The sequence below is a fragment of the Entelurus aequoreus genome, linkage group LG27 (assembly GCF_033978785.1).
Source record: "Entelurus aequoreus isolate RoL-2023_Sb linkage group LG27, RoL_Eaeq_v1.1, whole genome shotgun sequence".
NCBI lineage: Eukaryota > Metazoa > Chordata > Actinopteri > Syngnathiformes > Syngnathidae > Entelurus > Entelurus aequoreus.
This window is the reverse complement of record NC_084757.1, coordinates 29,321,664-29,344,539: the sequence shown is the minus strand read 5'-3', so window position 1 is coordinate 29,344,539 and position 22,876 is coordinate 29,321,664. Positions and strand designations below refer to the sequence as shown.

Sequence of the window (22,876 nt, the reverse complement as noted above, 5' to 3'; positions counted from 1 at the left end):
ATGAAACAACAACAACTGCGTGTATGAAAAAAAAAAGGCCTCTCAGTCGCCAGAATTTTAACGTTAAAACACAGTGGTACCATTTTTCCATTTGTAGAAATTTGCTGTAAAAAAAAAAAAATACATTCTACGGTAAAATGATGGCGCCTGAGCTGCCTGTCTACAGAGAACATTAAAAAAATGATATAATTGTGATGACCCGATGCCCGGATCATGTTTTGCTTTAGACTACCTTAGTTCTGTTTTAGCACCCCTGGGTTTGTGTTTCTTGGTTGCCATGGGTGCTGATTTTTTTTTTTTTACCTGCCTCTGATTGGTGTTCGGGATGCTCACCTGCTCCCGGGCACTAATCAGAGGTCTAAATTAACACTCGGTCTGGCTGTTTTGTTTGCTTCCATGCAACACGTTAGGCCGTTACCTTTTCGATTCCTCTGCTTGGCTTTAGGTTTGTCCGATTTACGGACATCAAATCATTTCCTTACCTGCACTTTGCCTCCGGAGTTCCTGCTACACCTTGGGAGAACGATCCGCTCAGTAAAATGCGGCATTGACCCAGGCTGACCCTTGCTTTTAAAAGGCTGAATGTGGAAACCGAGAGGGCTTATATTTGGATGTGATATACACCAAAACAATATATTAACCTTCTTTTCTTCATAATTTATTCACCCTCTGCCTCCTCCTCCTTCTTCTCCACTCCCGTCCACAGCGGGAAGCTTTATAGTATTATTAAAGTCAGAAAGAGAGACGAGAGAAAAATGCATCAAGGTTGGGTCCTGCATCCTAATATCAATAGCAGAGAGGCTCATAAAAAGGGAGGCAGGCTGAAGAGCCGCTATAAAAGCTTACATCTTCTAATTTATGGAAGACAACAACAGGGCCAGCAAGGTGAAGTCGCTTCCCTTCCGCCTGCGCTCGGCGGAATATTTGCCGACGTAAAGAAAAGTTTAGGCGGCAAACTTTTTCCCATGGTGACTCCAATGTACTGTATGTACTGTACATTGAGATGGAATTAGGAACTAATTAGGAAAGGAAAATCTCTGCCAAAGTACAACAAAACCAGTGAAGTTGACATCTTGTGTAAAATAAAAACAGAATACAATGATTTGCAAATCCTTTTCAAATTACATTCAATTGAATAGACTGCAAAGACAAGATATTTAATGTTCGAACTGAGAAACTACTTTTTTTTTTGTTGCAAATAATCAATAACTTAGAATTTAATGGCAGCAACACATTGCAAAAAAATTGGCTTTTGAACTTTGCGCCTATAACAGTCCGGATGGTTCTTTTCCTCTTTGGTCCGGAGTTTCCGAAAACAATTTGAAATGTGGACTCGTCAGACCACAGAACACATTTCCACTTTGCATCAGTCCATCTTAGATGAGCTCGGGCCAAGCGAAGCCGGCGGCGTTTCTGGGTGTTGTTGATAAATGGCGTTCTCTTTGCATAGGAGAGTTTTAACTTGCACTTACAGATGTAGCGACCAACTGTAGTTACTGACCGTGGTTTTCGGAATTCCTGAGCCCATGTGGTGATATCCTTTACACACCGATGTCACTTTTTGATGCAGTCCCGCCTGAGGGATTGAAGGTCTGTAATATCATCGCTTACGTGCAGTGATTTCTCCAGATTCTCTGAACCTTTTGATGATATTACGGACCGTAGATGGTGAAATCCCTAAATTCCTTGCAATAGCTGGTTGAGAAATGTTGTTCTTAAACTGTTGGACAATTTGCTCACGCATTTGTTCACAAAGTGGTGAATTTCATGGGAACTGTTTTTATACCCAATAATGGCACCCACCTGTTCCCAATTTGCCTGTTCACCTGTGGGATGTTCCAAATAAGTGTTTGATGAGCATTCCTCAGCTTTCTCAGTCTTTTTTGCCACTTGTGCCAGCTTTTTTGAAACATGTTGCAGGCATCAAATTCCAAATGAGCTAATATTTGCAAAAAATAACAAAGTTTATCAGTTCGAATGTTAAGTATCTTGTCTTTGCAGTCTATTCAATTGAATATAAGTTGAAAAGGATTTGCAAATCATTGTATTCTGTTTTTATTTACCATTTACACAACGTGTCAACTTCGCCGGTTTTGGGGTTTGTAGAAAAATTGTTGACTCTTACAAAAGTGAAATGTATTCTTTAACAACAGGCTTGGTGATCTGCATTAATTTAGTAACGTGCCATCAAGGAGTAAAAATGCATTTCTTTCGATATGCATCATAACAAAAAGGGTAATATTAAACAAATGGATAGATGTTGATAGTCCAACTCATACTGACTGGTACACACAAGCTGTAAAGATGATATCAGTAGAAAAAACTGCATTTATTTTAGATAATAATGAGTCATATATTGGAATATGGGATCCATTATTTAAGTTTGTTTTAACTTTTAAATGAACCTAAAATATGACTTATTTTATCTTTGTGGAACATATTGGACACAATGTGTTGTCAAGCTTATGAGATACAATGCAAGTGTAAATGTTATTATTTAATTTTTTTTTACAAATGGCTGTGATGATAATGTAAACGAGGGACTTCTCATCACTGCTATGTTGGAATTCTTATCAATATTGATATTGTTGTTGATATTATACATTTTTGTTTGACTACTTTTGGATTGTTTTGTGTCATGTTTGTGTGTCCTCTCAATTGCTCTGTTGATTGCCATTCTGAATGTTGCTGGGCTGGGTTTGGTTTTGCAACTGTATTATTATGGAATTATTGTGTATTATTTTGTTGGACCGATTAATCAAAAACAACAACAACAACAACAAAAAACAACAACAGGCTAAGTCAATTTGTGGGTGACTTGTTTACTTATTTATCTCATCGGCCCACAAAACTAACGAAGCCTGTATCTTTTTTTTTACGTCATGCAAAGTTAGGAATGTCCGATCATAATTTTTGGCCTTAGTTTCGATCCGATTTCGAGCCCCGATCTGGCAATAAATGATAGAACTAAAAAATGGTTTATAACAAGTAACTGAAGTAAACACAATAACACTTTTTCATGAAGCGTATCCTATTAAATATAGAGTTTGCTAGTATCCCCAGGGACAAGCGGTAGAAAATGGATGGATGGATACTGTAAATCAGGCTATGTACATTGTACAGTACAACTTCAAGCACACCTGTGAATTAAAAAAAACATTTCAGGTGACTACCTCTTAAAGCTCATCGAGAGAATGCCAAGAGTGTGCAAAGCAGTAATCAGCGCAAAGGGTGGCTATTTTGAAGAAACTCGAATATAAAACGTGTTTTCAGTTATTTCACCTTTTTTTTGGTTAAGTACATAACTCCACGTGTGTTCATTCATAGTTGTGATGCCTTCAGTGACAATCTACAATGTAAATAGTCATGAAAATAAAGAAAACACATTGAATGAGAAGGTGTGTCCAAACTTTTGCCCTCTATTGCACTTGTGGTCTTGAATGCTACATATATAATTTTTAAACAAAATAAAGTGAGTAATGCACAAGAACTAAACACAAGCAAAAAGTACTATTGACTCCCATTTCAGTCATTTGGGTTTTGCCCTCATAGCCTCATGCATCCAGAAACTAGAAACTATAACAACAATGACCCAAAAAATATTTTGCAATAAGAAGAATCTAAATAAAAATATCGATCTAATCACTTTAGTATTGTTAATCTACTGATACTATACAAGCTATCAATAGTATCGCCATCTGGATCGATCACCCTTACTTTACATTGGTGGTTAGCTTCTTGTGTCGTCCCGCTTCGTTTGTAGTCACAGCATGGTTATCGTGACCAAAATGATCACTATTACCATTATTATCGTGGTATTGTTGAATGTGCTCAAAACTACTTAAACACACACTGAAATCTTTTGACTAAGTATTTTTTTTAAAATAACTGAAATAAATAAATAGGCACACTGTTAGAAAACCCACTGTTTTGCATGTTTTGTGTTTGTTATGCTTCATTGAGATTGTCTTAGTATTTAATCTGTTTTAATGCCTAAGCTTTTATTGTTTTAATATTGGTTTGTGCTCTTAAGATTTATAAAAATGAAAAGTGCATAACAAAATCTATTATTATTTAATTATTTCTGTATTTCTGGCAGACGTTGTGGCATCCTACTCTGTTCAGCGGTCCTTGAACGCACCGTCTCATAGTCACTATTCTGAGTACAGAAGGATCACTCTGGTCTAAGAGAGCAGACAGCGATGTGTTCATACAAGCTTAGATTGGGGTATTTAGTTTTTTTAATGTGGAAAGACGTCAATGTTTCTTGTTTTCATGTTAGCATTTAAGCTAGCGAGCTGCCACCAGTCAGTCCTTGAGCTTATAAAAGTGCAGTTATCATTCAGGGTTTTTCGGTCATTTAATTTCAAAACGTTAATACCAACCGCGGATATCATCATTAGCGTTTATCGTTACATCCCTAGTGTGTAGCAAATTCCTCTAATTCTCCGGTGATAATGCTACTTGGATAAAATTTAGTTCATTTTCTGCCATGGTGGTGAATCTGTCTTCAGTGTGAGTGGATGTTTGACCTGTCTTCATTTAATACATATTTTTGGGGAAATCCCTGATACAAATTATTTTTTGCCGATATCCGATATGCAACTCTTAATTACAGATTCCGATATCAACCGATACTGATATATATACAGTCGTGGTATCAACACATTATTATGCCTAATTTTGTTGTGATGCCCCACTGGATGCATTAAACAATGTACCAAGGTTTTCCAAAATAAATCAACTCAAGTTATGGAAAAAAAAATGCCAACATGGCACTGCCATATTTATTATTGAAGTCACAAACTGCATTGTTTTTTTTTAACATGCCTCAAAACAGCCGCTTGGAATTTGGGACATGCTCAGGAGGAGGTTGAGGTGGGCGGGGTTGGGGTGGGGGTAGTGGGGGGTGTATATTGTAGCGTCCCAGAAGAGTTAGTGCTGCAAGGGGTTCTGGGTATTTGTTGTGTTGTGTTTATGTTGTGTTACGGTGCGGATGTTCTCCCGAAATGTGTTTGTCATTCTTGTTTGGTGTGGGTTCACAGTGTGGCGCATATTTGTAACAGTGTTAAAGTTGTTTATACGGTCACCCTCAGTGTGACCTGTATGGCTGTTGACAAAGTATGTGACGCATTCACTTGTGTGTGTGTGAAAAGCCGTAGATATTATGTGATTGGACCGGCACGCAAAGGCAGTGCCTTTAAGGTTTATTGGCGCTCTGTACTTCTCCCTACGTCCGTGTACCACTCTGTACAGCGGCGTTTTAAAAAGTCATACATTTTACTTTTTGAAACCGATACCGATAATTTCCGATATTACATTTTAAAGCATTTATCGGCGGATAATATCGGCAGTCCGATATTATCGGACATTTCTACTCACGACACATGCAACAACAAATCCTGGGTTTGGATCCGTACGCCGTGTCCTCAGAGTGAACCGCACCCCCGTCAGACTTGGCAGCGGACGCTGCAGCAATAACAGCAAACGGCTGCCAGCTTCCTCATCATTAGTAATCATTAGTTTGCAGCTCAAGAGGCTCAAGTGTCAATCCTCAGACTTGCACAGGTAACGTTTAAACAGATTAACAGATCACTCGCGCGTAAGAAAAGTGCTTAAGGACAAGCCAAAACTGCATGAGGGTACTTAAGGAAACACCTTCAGTGTGGGACGACACGTCACCACCATGACCAACATTAAAACACAGTGGCGTAGGAGGCCTAAGTATTTATTAAAAACAAGGCAGAGGTTTTATTTAACAAGTATATTTAATATTGTTGGCCACGGTCACATCAAACGCACAGTTTTAACATTAACACTGTGTTTGAATGTAAGAAAATAAACCACTATACTTTAATTAAGTGGTTCTTCAGCGTACCACTAGACCAGGGGTGTCAAACTCACTTTAGCTCAGGGCCGCATGGAAGAAAATTGGTACACACGCGGGCCGGACTATTAAAATCATGACATTAAAACTAAAAAATAAAGACAACTTCACATTCTGAAATATTACAATAAAAATATAGAAAAAGCGGTAAAGTTTAGATCCATGAAGGAAAGAAGAAAGTGAATGAATGTTAAAAACTGAATAAATGTACACTACCGTTCAAAAGTTTGGGGTCACCCAAACAATTTTGTGGAATAGCCTTCAGTTCTAAGAAGAAGAATAGACTGTCGAGTTTCAGATGAAAGTTCTCTTCTTTTGGCCATTTTGAGCGTTTAATTGACCCCACAAATGTGATGCTCCAGAAACTCAATCTGCTCAAAGGAAGGTCAGTTTTGTAGCTTCTGTAACGAGCTAAACTGTTTTCAGATGTGTGAACATGATTGCACAAGGGTTTTCTAATCATCAATTAGCCTTCTGAGCCAATGAGCAAACACATTGTACCATTAGAACACTGGAGTGATAGTTGCTGGAAATGGGCCTCTATACACCTATGTAGATATTGCACCAAAAACCAGACATTTGCAGCTGGAATAGTCATTTACCACATTAGCAATGTATAGAGTGTATTTCTTTAAAGTTAAGACTAGTTTAAAGTTATCTTCATTGAAAAGTACAGTGCTTTTCCTTCAAAAATAAGGACATTTCAATGTGACCCCAAACTTTTGAACGGTAGTGTACATATGCATAAACATTTTTTGTATTATTTTTTTTGAATGAATTAAGTAACGTTTATGACAAACTTTTTCCAAAACACGATATAGAATGTGAGATATAACAGGATAATGCATACATTTATCATTTGTTTTCAAAACGGTTACAAAAAAGTGGGACCCCATTTTTATGACTTGATGGGGTCCCCGGGACCCCATTTTGAAAATTCCTAGCGCCAACACTGATGGAGTATTGGTGCGTGCAAAACAGCAGCAGGCGGCTGTGGCCTGCGGGCCGGTTCTAATACTAATCAAATATCCAAACTTGCCAACCCTCCCAATTTTCCCGGGAGACTCCCGAATTTCAGCGCCCCTCCCGAAAATCTCCCGGGGCAACCATTCTCACGAATTTCTCCACCAGATTTCCACCCGGACAACAATATTGGGGGCGTGCCTTAAAGGCACTGCCTTTAGCGTCCTCTCTCACCTGAAAAGGAGACTATTATATATGTCTCCGTTATCCATAGGTTTTTCTATAACCCATAAAGTAGGCAGGCACGGAGCTATTTCTCGGCGTGTGTTTATTCCAGCCGGAACAATCATACACTGACACACAACATCCGGATTCCCATCATGCATTGCTTCAAAACTACGGCAAGTAGTAATGTCCAAAAACATAACAGAGGATGAAGCAGAAGAACGAAGATGAGACACGGCGACGACGAGTAAGAAGAAGAAGTACGCTTGCAAGTTCCAAAATGATTGGAAAAAATCATTTCAGTTCATCCAGGACAGCTCGAAGGGGAAGGGGTATGCTGCCTGCACATTTTGTAGATCAGACTTTTATATACACTACCGTTCAAAAGTTTGGGGTCACATTGAAATGTCCTTATTTTTAAAGGAAAAGCACTGTACTTTTCAATGAAGATAACTTTAAACTAGTCTTAACTTTAAAGAAATACACTCTATACATTGCTAATGTGGTAAATGACTATTCTAGCTGCAAATGTCTGGTTTTTGGTGCAATATCTACATAGGTGTATAGAGGCCCATTTCCAGCAACTATCACTCCAGTGTTCTAATGGTACAATGTGTTTGCTCATTGGCTCAGAAGGCTAATTGATGATTAGAAAACCCTTGTGCAATCATGTTCACACATCTGAAAACAGTTTAGCTCGTTACAGAAGCTACAAAACTGACCTTCCTGTGAGCAGATTGAGTTTCTGGAGCATCACATTTGTGGGGTCAATTAAACGCTCAAAATGGCCAGAAAAAGAGAACTTTCATCTGAAACTCGACAGTCTATTCTTGTTCTTAGAAATGAAGGCTATTCCACAAAATTGTTTGGGTGACCCCAAACTTTTGAACGGTAGTGTATATATATATATATATATATATATATATATATATATATATATATATATATATATATATATATATATATATATATATATATATATATATATATATATATATATATATATAAAAGAAATACTTGAAAATATATACCCCACCCCACCATCTCCCGAATTCGGAGGTCTCAATGTTGGCAAGTATGCAAATATCATAGATCAATCAATCAATCAATCAATGTTTATTTATATAGCCCTAAATCACAAAAGTCTCAAAGGGCTGCACAAGCCACAACGACATCAACAACAGAGCCCACACAAGGGACGTCGATGTGAATGACTATGAGAAACCTTGGGGAGGACCGCATATGTGGGTAGCCCCCCCTCTAAGTACAGTCCCTAGTGGATCCACATAACAGTGAGAGTCCAGTCCATAGTGGGGCCAGCAGGAGACCATCCCAAACGGAGACAGGTCAGTAGCGCAGAGACGTCCCCAACCGATGCACAGGCGAGCGGTCCACCCCGGGTCCCAACTCTGGACAGCCAGCATCTCATCCATGGTCACCAGAACCGGAATAACCCGGCGAGGGGGCAAAGGAGGAAAAAAAAAAAAAAAAAAGGCAGATCAACTGGTCTAAAAAAGGGGGGTCTATTTAAAGGCTAGAGTATACAAATGAGTTTTAAGATGGGACTTAAATGCTTCTACTGAGGTAGCATCTCTAACTGTTACCGGGAGGGCATTCCAGAGTACTGGAGCCCGAACAGAAAACGCTCTATAGCCCGCAGACTTTTTTTGGGCTCTGGGAATCACTAATAAGCCGGAGTTCTTTGAACGCAGATTTCTTGCCGGGACATATGGTACAATACAGTCAGCAAGATAGGATGGAGCTAGACCGTAGTAAGTAGATAATTCATTCATGGGCCATATCTGGCCCGCGGGCCTTGACTTTGACACTCCTGGTCTAGATCCATGAAGGAAAGAAGAAAGTGAATGAATGTTTATAACTGAATACATTTACATATGCATAAAAATCTGTTTTCTACTGTATTTTTTAATGAATTAAGTAACGTTTATGACAACCCTTTTCCAAAACACAGTATAGAATGTGAGATATAACAGGATAATGCATACATTTATCATTTGTTTTCAAAACGGTTACAAAAAAAATGGGACCCCAAAAATGTACTGTGGGACCCCATTTTTAATACTTGATGGGGTATTTTGAAAATTCCTAGCGCCATCACTGATGGAGTATTGGTGCGTGCAAAACAAATATCATCCCAGGGGCCGTAGATAATTCATTTGCGGGTCGGACCTGGCCCACGGGCCTTGACTTTGACACCCCTGCACTAGATAAGAGCCCGCATACATTTCATTTATTTCAGGCATTGACACAGAAAAGACAACACATAATATTCATTCAGAATTAAGAAATGAGCTCCACCAGCATTGAAGCGAGGTATTACAACTTTTTCACTACTAGCAAGCAGCAAGTGTGACGTCATCACATCGACACGCCCACTTTCCTTCAATCAAAGACAGAACGGTGGAGTCAATCAATCCAAGACAGAACGGTGGAGTCCGACCTGGTGCGAGAAGCGACCAGGTGTGTCTTGGAGGGTCCACTTCGACGTGAGCAGCTGTAAAGTGCTGCCATCAATCAACCTCTTGCTGCTGCTGTGTAAGTCAAGTGGAGCGCTCCTCCAGCCATCACGCTGCTCATGCTGAAGAATTGGATGAGTGTGTTTGTGTTTTCACTTGAACGCAATTCAATCCAATGTTCCAGGAAACACAAAGCTCAAGATCACAAACGCCTGCCCCCCTTCAGATGAGTCTGTTGTAATCCCACCAACATCAAGACCGTCATCCATTTATCCCCTCGTGCACCCTTTCATCCACCTCGCGCTGTCTTCTGTCCAAAGGGGAGGGGTCCTGGCGGGTCCACCTCCAAGTGTGTGTGAAGGGAAGAAGGCCCATGAAAGCCGATTGCGTTTTAATAAAGTTTATTATGTGCAGGGGAGCTAATCCTTAAGGGTAATCTCTCCCCCTAAAGGAAAGCTGGATTACTCACTTGCTTTAATCCCAATGAAATTGTTAGGATTTAGCCTGTGCTGCGCAGCAGATGGCAACAGGCTTTTTCCTTCAACCTTGTCATCGTTTAACCCCCCCGTTCAGCCATTTTTCTCGCTTTACTTCCTCATGCAACGTCCGACGAGACTGAAAAGTTCTGAAAATACTTTTTAATGTCACATTAGCCAATATAATATGGATGAAGCCCTCTCTTTCAAAGTAACTGGCCTGACCAACTACATGTGTGGACTTCCTTTCCAAAACAAAGGATTTCACCAATAAACATACAGTACAGGCTAAAAGTTTCTCATTCAATGCGTTTTCTTTATTTTCATGACTATTTACGTTGTAGATTGTCACATCAAAACTATGAATGAACACATGTGGAGTTATGTACTTAACAAAAAAAGGTGAAATAACTGAAAACATAGTTTATATTTTAGTTTCTTCAAAATAGCCACCCTTTGATTACCCTCTGATTACTTTTTCGCACACTCTTGGCATTCTCTCGATGAGCTTCAAGAGGTAGTCACCTGAAATGGTTTTCACTTCACTGGTGTGCTTGAAGCTCATCGAGAGAATGCCAAGAGTGTGCAAAGCAATAATCAGAGCAAAGGGTGGCTATTTTGAAGAAACTAGGATAAAAAACATGTTTTCAGTTATTTCACCTTTTTTTGGTGAAATCTACAATGTAAATAGTCGTGAAAATAAAGAAAACGTATTGAATGAGGAGAAGGTGTGTCCAAACATTTGGCCTGTACTGTAGGTATATATATATATATATATATATATATATATATATATATATATATATATATATATATATATATATATATATATATATATATATATATATATATATATATATATATTTCATAGAGGTGGATTCCTTTTAGAATTACCAACTAAAGAGCAACTACACTCTTGTGTACTTTTCTAAATAATTTTTTAATGATAACAATTTTGAAATTGTTATCATTAAAAGAACATATAAACTGCTATGCGCGTTTCTTAAAAATCTGCAGCCATCTTTACGACTCAGCAGGATGATGTCATCGTCTCACAGCATCAGTGGATCATAGAAAAAATATAATCTTCAAATAATCAACAGAGGTCACGATTAATTTGAATGGTTAGGAATCACTTTTCTGGGTAGTTTTTAAATATTTACACACACCTAGCCACTTTAGGTACAGTACAACCAATCAGCTCCACAACATGAGCTGTAACAAAAATAGCCACTTTTATCTTTTTCATGACTTCATATTGTAACCTGTGAAACTGTTGCAAAACTTAAAAAAAAAAAAAAAAGTCAAAGTTCCTCATGGAAATCACAGTAGAGAATTTCTAGTAGTTTGATTCACAGCAAATGTGTTAAAAAAAACGTCCTTCATGCAATATCAAAAGTTATGAAAAGCGAATTGTCCTTCATCAGGTCCACTTTCTAAAATAAACATCCATTTGCTTCAGTGGGGTCACAAGCTCTACAACCAGTGTACCAGAACTGACCTGAGCAGCAGAACCAGACCAGCAGGTGACCAGCGAGAACTCGAGTAGGAAGCAATTAAGTGGGCCGAGCTAATCCCGACACATCCCCTTTAACGCTAACCAGAACACACCTTGGATCAGGGCAGTGATACTTTGGCTCGCCTCAGTCTGAGACGTGTCTTGAAGAAAAGGTACATGGCCAGGAGACACATGGAGGACAGGAAGTAGAGGATGACGCACAGGCTGATGTCCACTTTGGAGAAGCCGATGTTTAGCGTGGACAACCAGTGGCCTCCCTGGCCCGGTCTGGCCTCCTCGCGTCGTCCCGTCAGTTCTCGCTTTTGCATGTGCATCCTCATGTTGGGACCGAAGTCTGGCTCCAGGGGCTGCAGGCCCACCATGCCGAGCCCACCGTCCAGTTCCATGCCGAGCCCAAATACCGGTCCGAAGTCTTGTTCTTCCTGGTTCCTCTGCAGGGTGCGCTGTTTGATGCGACTGGAGGTGGCCACCTGCTTGCCTTTGGCCTTATAGTGTTGATTGACAAACAAGTCCAGGTCCACGATGTCATCCTGCAGGTTCCGCATCTTCATCCCCACGATGCTCGGCTTCCTGCCGTTATGACGCCGATCTGGACCTAGCTTGAGTTCTACTCGGGCCCAAGGTGTCGGCTGCAGGATCTTACCTTCCTTCTCCATTCCTCCATCCACACCGTCCTCCTCTTCATCCGCATTGTCTTCTTCTTCCTCCTCCTCCTCCTCATCCTCCTCTTGCAAGGCAACTCGTGTTGGAGGAGGAAGAGTCTGAGCAGCGATGGCGTCCCTGGCTTTCCTGTCAGCACGCTTCTGAGCCTCTAAAAGTTGCTGCAGGCTGACACGTTTTTCCTTCTGTTTGGCCAGAACGACACTTTCATCTTCCAGGTAGTCTGATAGGGACACAAAAGAAAATATCACTGAATTTAGTATTTCGTAAACAGTAGAATATATTTACTGTACATATTATATTACAAGCTAGTAGAGCTACATTTCCAGTTTAGTTTGATTCAGCTTACAGTAGAAGCTTTACCAACAAACATACGTCTGCTCAACCATATTCCCCACCTGCTCAGTGGCCTCGTGGTTAGAGTGTCCGCCCTGAAATCGGTAGGTCGTGAGTTCAAACCCCGGCCGAGTCATACCAAAGTCCCATTGATTCCCGGGCGCGGCCACCGCTGCTGCTCACTGCTTCCCTCACCCCCCAGGGGGTGAACAAGGGGATGGGTCAAATTTCACCAAACCTAGTGTGTGTGTGACTATTATTGGTACTTGAACTTTAACTTAACGTTAACAGCAATTTTTGTCCCCTGCAATTTTCAATGTTACGCTATTGAATGGAGACAAGTCAAACACTAGCGCCAGGCGGAAAATGGACACTAAACTGCCCACAACCTCATTGGTTGGTTTCCTGGGCTGCCTTCTTGCTAGCGTGACAATAATTGACAACACGGAGCACCTGACCAATTAGTGGTCAGATGCAATATAAGAGCCAGTTGGCCTCCACACAGCAATATGAATCGTGAACATCCATCCATCCATCTTCTTCCGCTTATCCGAGGTCGGGTCGCGGGGGCAGCAGCCTAAGCAGGGAAGCCCAGACTTCCCTCTCCCCAGCCACTTCGTCCAGCTCTTTCCGGGGGATCCCGAGGCGTTCCCAGGCCAGCCGGGAGAGATAGTCTTCCCAATGTGTCCTGGGTCTTCCCCGTGGCTTCCTACCGGTCGGACGTGCCCGAAACCCCTCCCTAGGGAGGCGTTCGGGTGGCATCCTGACCAGATGCCCGACCCACCTCATCTGGCTCCTCTCGATGTGGAGGAGCAGCGGCTTTACTTTGAGCTCCTCCCGGATGACAGAGCTTCTCACCCTATCTCTAAGGGAGAGCCCCGCCACCCGGCGGAGGAAACTCATTTCAGCCGCTTGTACCCGTGATCTTGTCCTTTCAGTCATAACCTAAAGCTCATGACCATAGGTGAGGATGGGAATGTAGATCGACCGGTAAAGTGAGAGCTTTGCCTTCCGGCTCAGCTCCTTCTTCACCACAACGGATCGATACAGCGTCTGCATTACTGAAGACGCTGCACCGATCTGCCTGTCGATCTCACGATCCACTCTTCCATCACTCGTGAACAAGACTCCGAGGTACTTGAACTCCTCCACTTGGGGCAAGATCTCCTCCCCAACCCGGAGATGGCACTCCTCCCTTTTCCGGGCGAGAACCTTGGACTCGGTGCTGATTCCCATCCCAGTCGCTTCACACTCGGCTGCGAACCGATCCAGTGAGAGCTGAAGATCTTGGCCAGATGAAGCCATCAGGACCACATCATCTGCAAATAGCAGAGACCTAATCCTGCATCCACCAAACCAGATACCCTCAATGCCCTGACTGCGCCTAGAAATTCTGTCCATAAAAGTTATGAACAGAATCGGTGACAAAGGGCAGCCTTGGTGGAGTCCAACCCTCACTGGAAACGGGTCCGACCTACTGCTGGCAATGCGGACCAAGCTCTGACACTGATTATACAGGGAGCGGACCGCTACAATAAGACAGTCCGATACCCCATACTCTCTGAGCACTCCCCACAGGACTTTCCTGGGTACACGGTTGAATGCCTTCTCCAAGTCCACAAAGCACATGTAGACTGGTTGGGCAAACTCCCATGCACCCTCAAGGACCCTGCCGAGAGTATAGAGCTGGTCCACAGTTCCATCATGAACAAGTAAGAAAAACAAAAAATCCAAACAAAAGGAGTCAAGTCTTCCACTCGGAGGTAATTGTGTGCTGGACGTGCTAAAGTAATAAGAACGCAAATTGATTCTGATTACAGCTGGAGTGTTTGTGATTCCCGGTAGCGCAATGGCTTGACGACTCGTCTTTTGTTCCAGCCGACATGGTTCGATTCCCAGACAGGACATACAAGGTAAATTTTAAACTAAATTATAATTACATCTTGAAAAACCAAGTTGCGGTTATTCATTTTATTCTAGTAATTTTGTATTTTTTGTACAAAAAACAAATAATTGAAAGATTAGTTTCCCATTCATAATCAATTTTTGTAATCCAATGTTGTCCTTGGTCGTGGATGGGTTTTCTAGCATGACAATGACTAGGGTCAATGATGTCCGTGTTAACAGAATTGCGGACGGAATCACGGAATCGGCACAAAAAATGAGGCAGAAATGTGCGTAATGTGACTGAAATATAGTCATCATGGAACGTTTGTCTGGGAAAATCATGTTTATGGGAACCAGTGCACATCCCAAACACTCACCCGCTCCATCCAAAACAAAACTTTTTGCTCACCCCAGCACTTTTCTTGGGCCAGCTATCTGCGTGTCTCTCGTACACTAAGACCTTGAAGCAGCCACCTCAAACACAATTGTGCGAATAAACTACTAAACTCATTTCTTTCTCCAAAAATACATACGTCTTCCGGTGTCAGATCTTATAATCATTTGATGACTACTTGTTGTCCAAAAGCCATGTGAAAAACACAGAAAAACACAGTGCTAATGCTAGTCTGTTAGCAGCTGTTGTGGATGCGACCACTAAAGCCAAGGATTGTAGCATCTTAAACATCTTCATTGGTAAGTTCATGATAACAGGACAGTTTCAAATACTATAGTATGGGGAAAAATTTAACTTTGCACATGTTATAACCAGCCCTTGAACTTGAAATATACCGCATTTTTCGGACCATAGGGCACACCGGAGTAAAAGGCGCAGTGCCGATGAGTGGGTCTATTTTCATACAAAAGGCGCACCGGATTATAGGGTGCATTAAAGGGGTCATATTAAGATTTTTTTCTAAATGTAAAACCCTATCTTGTGGTCTACATAACATGTAATAGTGGTTCTTTGGTCAAAATGTTAAATAGATTATGTTTTACAGATCATCTTCAAGGCCTACTGAAACCCACTACTACCGACCACGCAGTCTAATAGTTTATATATCAATGATGAAATCTTAACATTGCAACACATGCCAATACGGCCGGGTTAACTTATAAAGTGCAATTTTAAATTTCCGGCTAAACTTCCGGTTGAAAACGTCTATGTATGATGACGTATGCGCGTGACGTCACTAGTTAAACGGCAGTATTGATACCCCATTGAATCCAATACAAAAAAGCTCTGTTTTCATCTCATAATTCCACAGTATTCTGGACAATCTGTGTTGGTGAATCTTTTGCAATTTGTTTAATGAACAATGAAGACTGCAAAGAAGAAAGTTGTAGGTGGGATCGGTGTATTAGCGGCTGGCTGTAGCAACACAACCAGGAGGACTTTGACAGCAGACGCGCTAGCCGCCGACCGCACGGATGATCGGGTGAAGTCCTTCGTCCTTCCGTCGATCGCTGGAACGCAGGTGAGCACGGGTGTTGATGAGCAGATGAGGGCTGGCTGGCGTAGGTGAAGCGCTAATGTTTTTATCATAGCTCTGTGAGGTCCCGTTGCTAAGTTAGCTTCAATGGCTGGAAAGCATTAACCGTGTATTTACATGTCCATGGTTTAATAGTATTGTTGATCTTCTGTCTATCCTTCCAGTCAGGGATTTATTTATTTTGTTTCTATCTGCATTTGAGCCCGATGCTATCACGTTAGCTCAGTAGCTAAAGAGCTTCGTCGACATATTGTCGTGGAGATAAAAGTCACTGTGAATGTCCATTTCGCGTTCTCGACTCTCATTTTCAAGAGGATATAGTATCCGAGGTGGTTTAAAATACAAATCCGTGATCCACAATAGAAAAAGGAGAAAGTGTGGAATCCAATGAACCCTTGTACCTAAGTTATGGTCAGAGCGAAAAAAGATACGTCCTGCACTGCACTCTAGTCCTTAACTCTCACTTTCCTCATCCACAAATCTTTCATCCTCGCTCAAATTAATGGGGTAATCGTCGCTTTCTCGGTCCGAATCTCTCTCGCTGCATTGTAAACAATGGGAAAATGTGAGGAGTCCTTCCTCCGGTGACGTCACGCTACTTCCGGTATAGGCAAGGCTTTTTTTTATCAGCGACCAAAAGTTGCGACCTTTATCGTCGTTGTTCTATACTAAATCCTTTCAGCAAAACTATGGCAATATGGCGAAATGATCAAGTATGACACATAGAATGGATCTGCTATCCCCGTTTAAATAAAAAAATGTCATTTCAGTAGGCCTTTCAAGTCGCTTTCTGAGCGTCTCTTCAGGATGCTCCGTTTTGTGGGCGGTCTTACCTACCTGTCTCATCTTTGATAGCTTCTTTTCCCCGTCATCTTTGTTGTAGTGGTGTAGCGTGCAAGGACGGGTGTGGAAAAAGTGTCAAAAGATGGCGCTAACTGTTTTAATGACATTCAGACTTTACTTAAATCAATAACGGAGCAGCATCTCCTCATCCGTGGCTCACTACTGCAACAACGCCGAAAAAGTGTCCCGTGAAAAACCGTCCGACCGAACCCTCTAAAAACTAAAGTTTCTTGGGTGAATTATGTAAACCCACTACAGTTTTTAGTGCTTTCATAGCTAGTCTACTGACAGATATGAGTAGGAACTTTACTCTACTTTATATTAGAAATGGCAACAGCGGAAAATGAATGCCACATAAGAAGATAGAGAAAAATAAGAAGCGCATGACTACGGTGTCGGCACGGACTACAATGGCAAACGCACTCACTTTTTTAGGACTTACGCAGATACCAAATACACATCAGCAGGTACCAGAAGGTAAGAAAAGTTGGTTTTGCATAGTATTGCGAAACAAAACGCCAGATAATATGTCTGCTAATAGGTGCCATTTTGCGGTCCTTATACACACACCATAATAATACTCGTATGTTTAATGCGCCGACAATCCATCAAGCGGTGTGGCTTCAAAGCTTACTGAAGTCATAATAAAAACATTTTGACAGATTTTTTAGTGCTGTGTGTAATGTTCTATATTCTCAATGGAACATTTAAAGATTTGGTGTTGTTTACTGCCGTCATCTTGCAGTTTACACGTATCTCTTATGTGTGACTGCCATCTACTGGTCACACTTATCATTACACCACGTACCAAATAAAATTGCTTAGAAGTCGGTAAGCACAACCAGAATCATGCCGTCCATTAGGCGGTTATAACGCGCACTGTCGATTTTTGAGAAAATGAAAGGATTTTAAGTGTGCCTTATTGTCCGAAAAATGCGGTACGCAAAACTGTCCAATTGTATCAATGAATTGAAATATGTGTGAATTTAACTAACTGACATGCGTGTTAATGGTAAAAAACTAAATTCCAAAACATTTAAATGTAAAAAACGACATTGGGGGGAAAAAACTACAGATTCCGTAAGACCCTAACAAAGGTTTTTCCACCAAGTACTAAGTAATGTTTTGATAAGGGATAATTATTTACAAAATAATTTGTTTAATGTAATTTTCTAGATTTTCATTTTGATATTCTATAAACCTACACTTAACATGACAGCGTGCTATAGTCAAATAATGGTGGTCAAATTAATGTAGACACATACACCGTGTTTTGTGCTAAATAGCTTTTCCTTGTTCTGCAAAAGTGAGAGTAAACTTATATTTTGGTCACACTGCTATGATGTCACACTTTCAATGTCAACAGGTTTTGTCAGGATTAGAGATGTCCGATAATATCGGACTGCCGATATTATCGGCCGATAAATGCTTTAATATGTAATATCGGAAATGATCGGTATCGGTTTCAAAAAGTTAAATTTATGACTAAAACGCCACTGTACGGAGTGGTACACGGACGTAGGGAGAAGTACAGAGCGCCAATAAACCTTAAAGGCACTGCCTTTGCGTGCCGGCCCAATTACATAATATCTACGGCTTTTCACACACACACAAGTGAATGCAAAGCATACTTGGTCAACAGCCATACAGGTCACACCGAGGGTGGCCGTATAAACAACTTTAACACTGTTACAAATATGCGCCACACTATGAACCCACACCAAACAAGAACGACAAACACATTTCGGGAGAACATCCGCACCGTAACACAACATAAACACAACAGAACAAATACCCAGAACCCCTTGCAGTACTAACTCTTCCGGGAAGCTACAATATACCCCCCCCCCCCACCCCCACCAACCCCGCCCGCCTCAACCTCCTCATGCATGTCCAAAATTCCAAGCTGCTGTTTTGAGGCATGTTAAAAAAAATAATGCACTTTGTGACTTCAATAATAAATATGGCAGTGCCATGTTGGCATTTTTTTCCATAACTTGAGTTGATTTATTTTGGAAAACCTTCTTACATTGTTTAATGCATCCAGCGGGGCATCACAACAAAATTAGGCATAATAATGTGTTAATTCCACAACTGTATATATCGGTATCGGTTGATATCGGAATCGGTAATTAAGAGTTGGACAATATTGGAATATCGGATATCGGCAAAAAAGCCATTATCGGACATCTCTAGTCAGGATTTACCACTCCATCCCCTGGTGAACCCAATTGGAGTTTAGCACATGCAAAAGACGTGAGAAAGAGGACATTGTAGCGGATACTGCACCTGTGAGGATGTGTTGGGCTGAGAAGTACGTCTGGAGGAAGGGGAGAACCTGCTCATTGTTCCACCTGTGATCGCCGTCATCCTTGACAGAATGGCAGGCTTCACACAAGTCTGGTGACGGCCACTGGACCTTAGGGAAGTTGGGGTCCTCACTCAAAGCACCTAAAACAACAAAAATAATACCATTTCATTTGTTTTATATCTATGGTGTTTTTAAAGCATGACGCCAACAAAAACAGGGTCACAGAAGTTGTTACACATTCTTCATTGAATGTTGTCATGCTGATTTGGGGATGAGAAACAATTTGTGCTGAATCCATTTCACCTTTTACGGCATCCATAAATCGCCGCGCCTATATGCATATGTACATGTGTGTCTTTTAAGAGTGTGTATGTAAATCACCTGTCTGTGTTTGTGTGCATGTAATCTACAGATGGATATTGTGTGTGTGCCTGTCTAACAATGATCAATGGGCTTCGGGGATCTCCCAGTGGGAGGGGTGGTGAGATAATAGATGTGACCAAAGTGGACAGCTTCCCCACTCCTGCATGTACGCACCCAACACACACACACACACACACAGAGACACACAAACAATCGGCGTTCTAAGGTGGCAGACCTCAGTGTTGCAGACCACCTGTCCAGTTCCTTCACCGCTCTTTGAAAGCCATGTCCAATTTTCAAATTGAACATGAGAGGAACAGAAAGAATCCTCCAACGGGGGAGCTGCTCAATTAATAAATTAAAAAGTAACCTTTCTTGGTTAGCCTCATGCTAACAACATACAAGGAAACCAGGCAGAAAGTTTTATACCGCCACTGAAAACTCATGTTACAATTTGATATATTATGACAGAAACCCCATTATCATTAGTTCATTCATTTATCAAATAAAAACACTATACTAAGAAATGCATATTTGTCAAAGACCACAATGTATCACACCAGACATCTTCTGAATCCCCAATATCTAACTGTTTAGTAAGACAAGTAGACATTTTTATAGGGCAAGACACCATAAATGGCAACTTAAAAATGTTCAAATGGATGCCACACACTGTTTCATAAAGTAGCAGATTCAGCCAATCAGCAAGAAAAGTTAAAGAATAATACCACAAAAATGGACTAAAACATATATGTATATTCAATCAATCAATCAATCAATCAATGTTTATTTATATAGCCCTAAATCACAAGTGTCTCAAAGGGCTGCACAAGCCACAACGACATCCTCGGTACAGAGCCCACATATTATACTTGTATATAATTTTAAACTATAAATAAATGTTTTTTCATGATATAACAATTTTGCACTTAAGTAAGACACATTTTTATTTAAATTATTTAAATAAATACACAAGGGTGTAGTTGCTCTTTAGTTGGCAATTCTATAAGGAATCCACCCCTATGAAGTATGTATATACACATACCGTATTTTTCGGACTATAAGTCGCAGTTTTTTACATAGTTTGGCCGGGGGTGCGACTTATACTCAGGAGCGACTTATGTGTGAAATTATTAACACATTACCGTAAAATATCAAATATTTTTATTTAGCTCATTCACGTAAGAGACTAGACGTATAAGATTTCATGGGATTTAGCGATTAGGAGTGACAGATTGTTTGGTAAACATATAGCATGTTCTATATGTTATAGTTATTTGAATGACTCTTACCATAATATGTTACGTTAACATACCAGGCACGTTCTCAGTTGGTTATTTATGCCTCATATAACGTACACTTATTCAGCCTGTTGTTCACTATTCTTTATTTATTTTAAATTGCCTTTCAAATGTCTATTCTTGGTGTTGGGTTTTATCAAACAAATTTCCCCCAAAAATGCGACTTAAACTCCAGTGCGACTTATATATGTTTTTTTCCTTCTTTATTATGCTTTTTCGGCTGGTGCGACTTATACTCCGGAGTGACTTATACTCAGAAAAATACGGTAATCTTTGTGATTAACACATGGTTTCAGAGTTGTAAACTGTAAGTAGGTTAAATATACGGTACATACATACATACATGTATATATATATATATATATATATATATATATATATATATATATATATATATATATATATATATATATATATATATATATATATATATATATATATGTCTTAATTGGATTATCCAAAAAAAATAGTGCTCGATACCGTGGTAGAGCGTAATATGTATGTGTGGGAAAAAATCACAAGACTATTTCATATCTACAGGCCTGTTTCATGAGGGTTTCCTCAATCATCAGGAGATTTTAATGGAAGCATTCACATACCATGGTTTATATGCAGTTATATATGCAGATATAAACCATGGTATGTGAATGCTTCCATTAAAATCTCCTGATGATTTAGGAAACCCTCATGAAACAGGCCTGTAGAGATGAAATAGTCTTGTGATTTTTTCCCACACATACATATACATATATATATATACACACACACACACACACACACACACACACACACACACACACACACACACACACACACACACACACACACACACACATATATATATATATATATATGTACATACACATACATACACTACCGTTCAAAAGTTTGGGGTCACCCAAACAATTTTGTGGAATAGCCTTCATTTCTAAGAACAAGAATAGACTGTCGAGTTTCAGATGAAAGTTCTCTTTTTCTGGCCATTTTGAGCGTTTAATTGACCCCACAAATGTGATGCTCCAGAAACTCAATCTGCTCAAAGGAAGGTCAGTTTTGTAGCTTCTGTAACGAGCTAAACTGTTTTCAGATGTGTTAACATGATTGCACAAGGGTTTTCTAATCATCAATTAGCCTTCTGAGCCAATGAACAAACACATTGTACCATTAGAACACTGGAGTGATAGTTGCTGGAAATGGGCCTCTATACACCTATGTAGATATTGCACCAAAACCAGACATTTGCAGCTAGAATAGTCATTTACCACATTAGCAATGTATAGAGTGTATTTATTTAAAGTTAAGACTAGTTTAAAGTTATCTTCATTGAAAAGTACAGTGCTTTTCCTTCAAAAATAAGGACATTTCAATGTGACCCCAAACTTTTGAACGGTAGTGTATATATATATATATATATACACACATACATACATATATATATATACCTGTATATACAGTACAGGACAAACGTTTGGACACACCTTCTCCTCATTCAATGAGTTTTCTTTATTTTCATGACTATTTACATTGTAGATTGTCACTGAAGGCATCAAAACAATGAATGAACACATGTGTAAAGTGAAATAACTGAAAACATGCTTTATATTAGAGTTTCTTCAAAATAGCCACCCTTTGCTCTGATTACTGCTTTGCACACTCTTGGCATTCTCTCGATGAGCTTCAAGCACACCTGTAAAGTGAAAAACATTTCAGGTGACTTGAAGCTCATCGAGAGAATGCCAAGAGTGTGCGAAAAAGTAACCAAATCAAAGGGTGGCTATTTTGAAGAAACTAGAATATAAAACATGTTTTCAGTTATTTCACCTTTTTTTGGTAAGTACATAACTCCACATGTGTTCATTCATAGTTTTGATGCCTTCAGTGACAATCTACAATGTAAATAGTCATGAAAATAAAGAAAACGCATTGAATGAGGAGAAGGTGTGTCCAAACGTTTGGCCTGCACTGTATATTTTAAACACATTTGTAGTGGGAAACACTAATTTGGATTAAGTTGAGATCGGGAACAGTAATGCATACATCTCATTTTTCTACTTCCGATAAGTATTGCTTTTAGTCCAAAATCCTACTGAATTCCACATTTCCATGTAAGGAAATAAGAGTACATACAAACTTGCACA

The 22,876-nt window shown here is 40.2% G+C and overlaps 1 protein-coding gene across 1 annotated transcript in view; it reads right to left on the bottom strand.

Annotated features, from left to right (window-relative positions):
- Positions 1-10,885: 10,885 nt before the first annotated feature.
- qsox1 (quiescin Q6 sulfhydryl oxidase 1) overlaps positions 10,886-22,876 on the bottom strand; it is a 93,578-nt gene continuing 81,587 nt past the window's right edge. Inside the window, exons 12-13 of the mRNA XM_062039517.1 lie at positions 19,053-19,214; positions 10,886-12,430 (exon numbers count right to left, since the gene is read on the bottom strand). Coding sequence (XP_061895501.1) covers positions 11,646-12,430; positions 19,053-19,214 — 947 coding nt within the window. The 3' untranslated portion in view covers positions 10,886-11,645. The remainder of the gene's footprint in view (positions 12,431-19,052; positions 19,215-22,876) is intronic.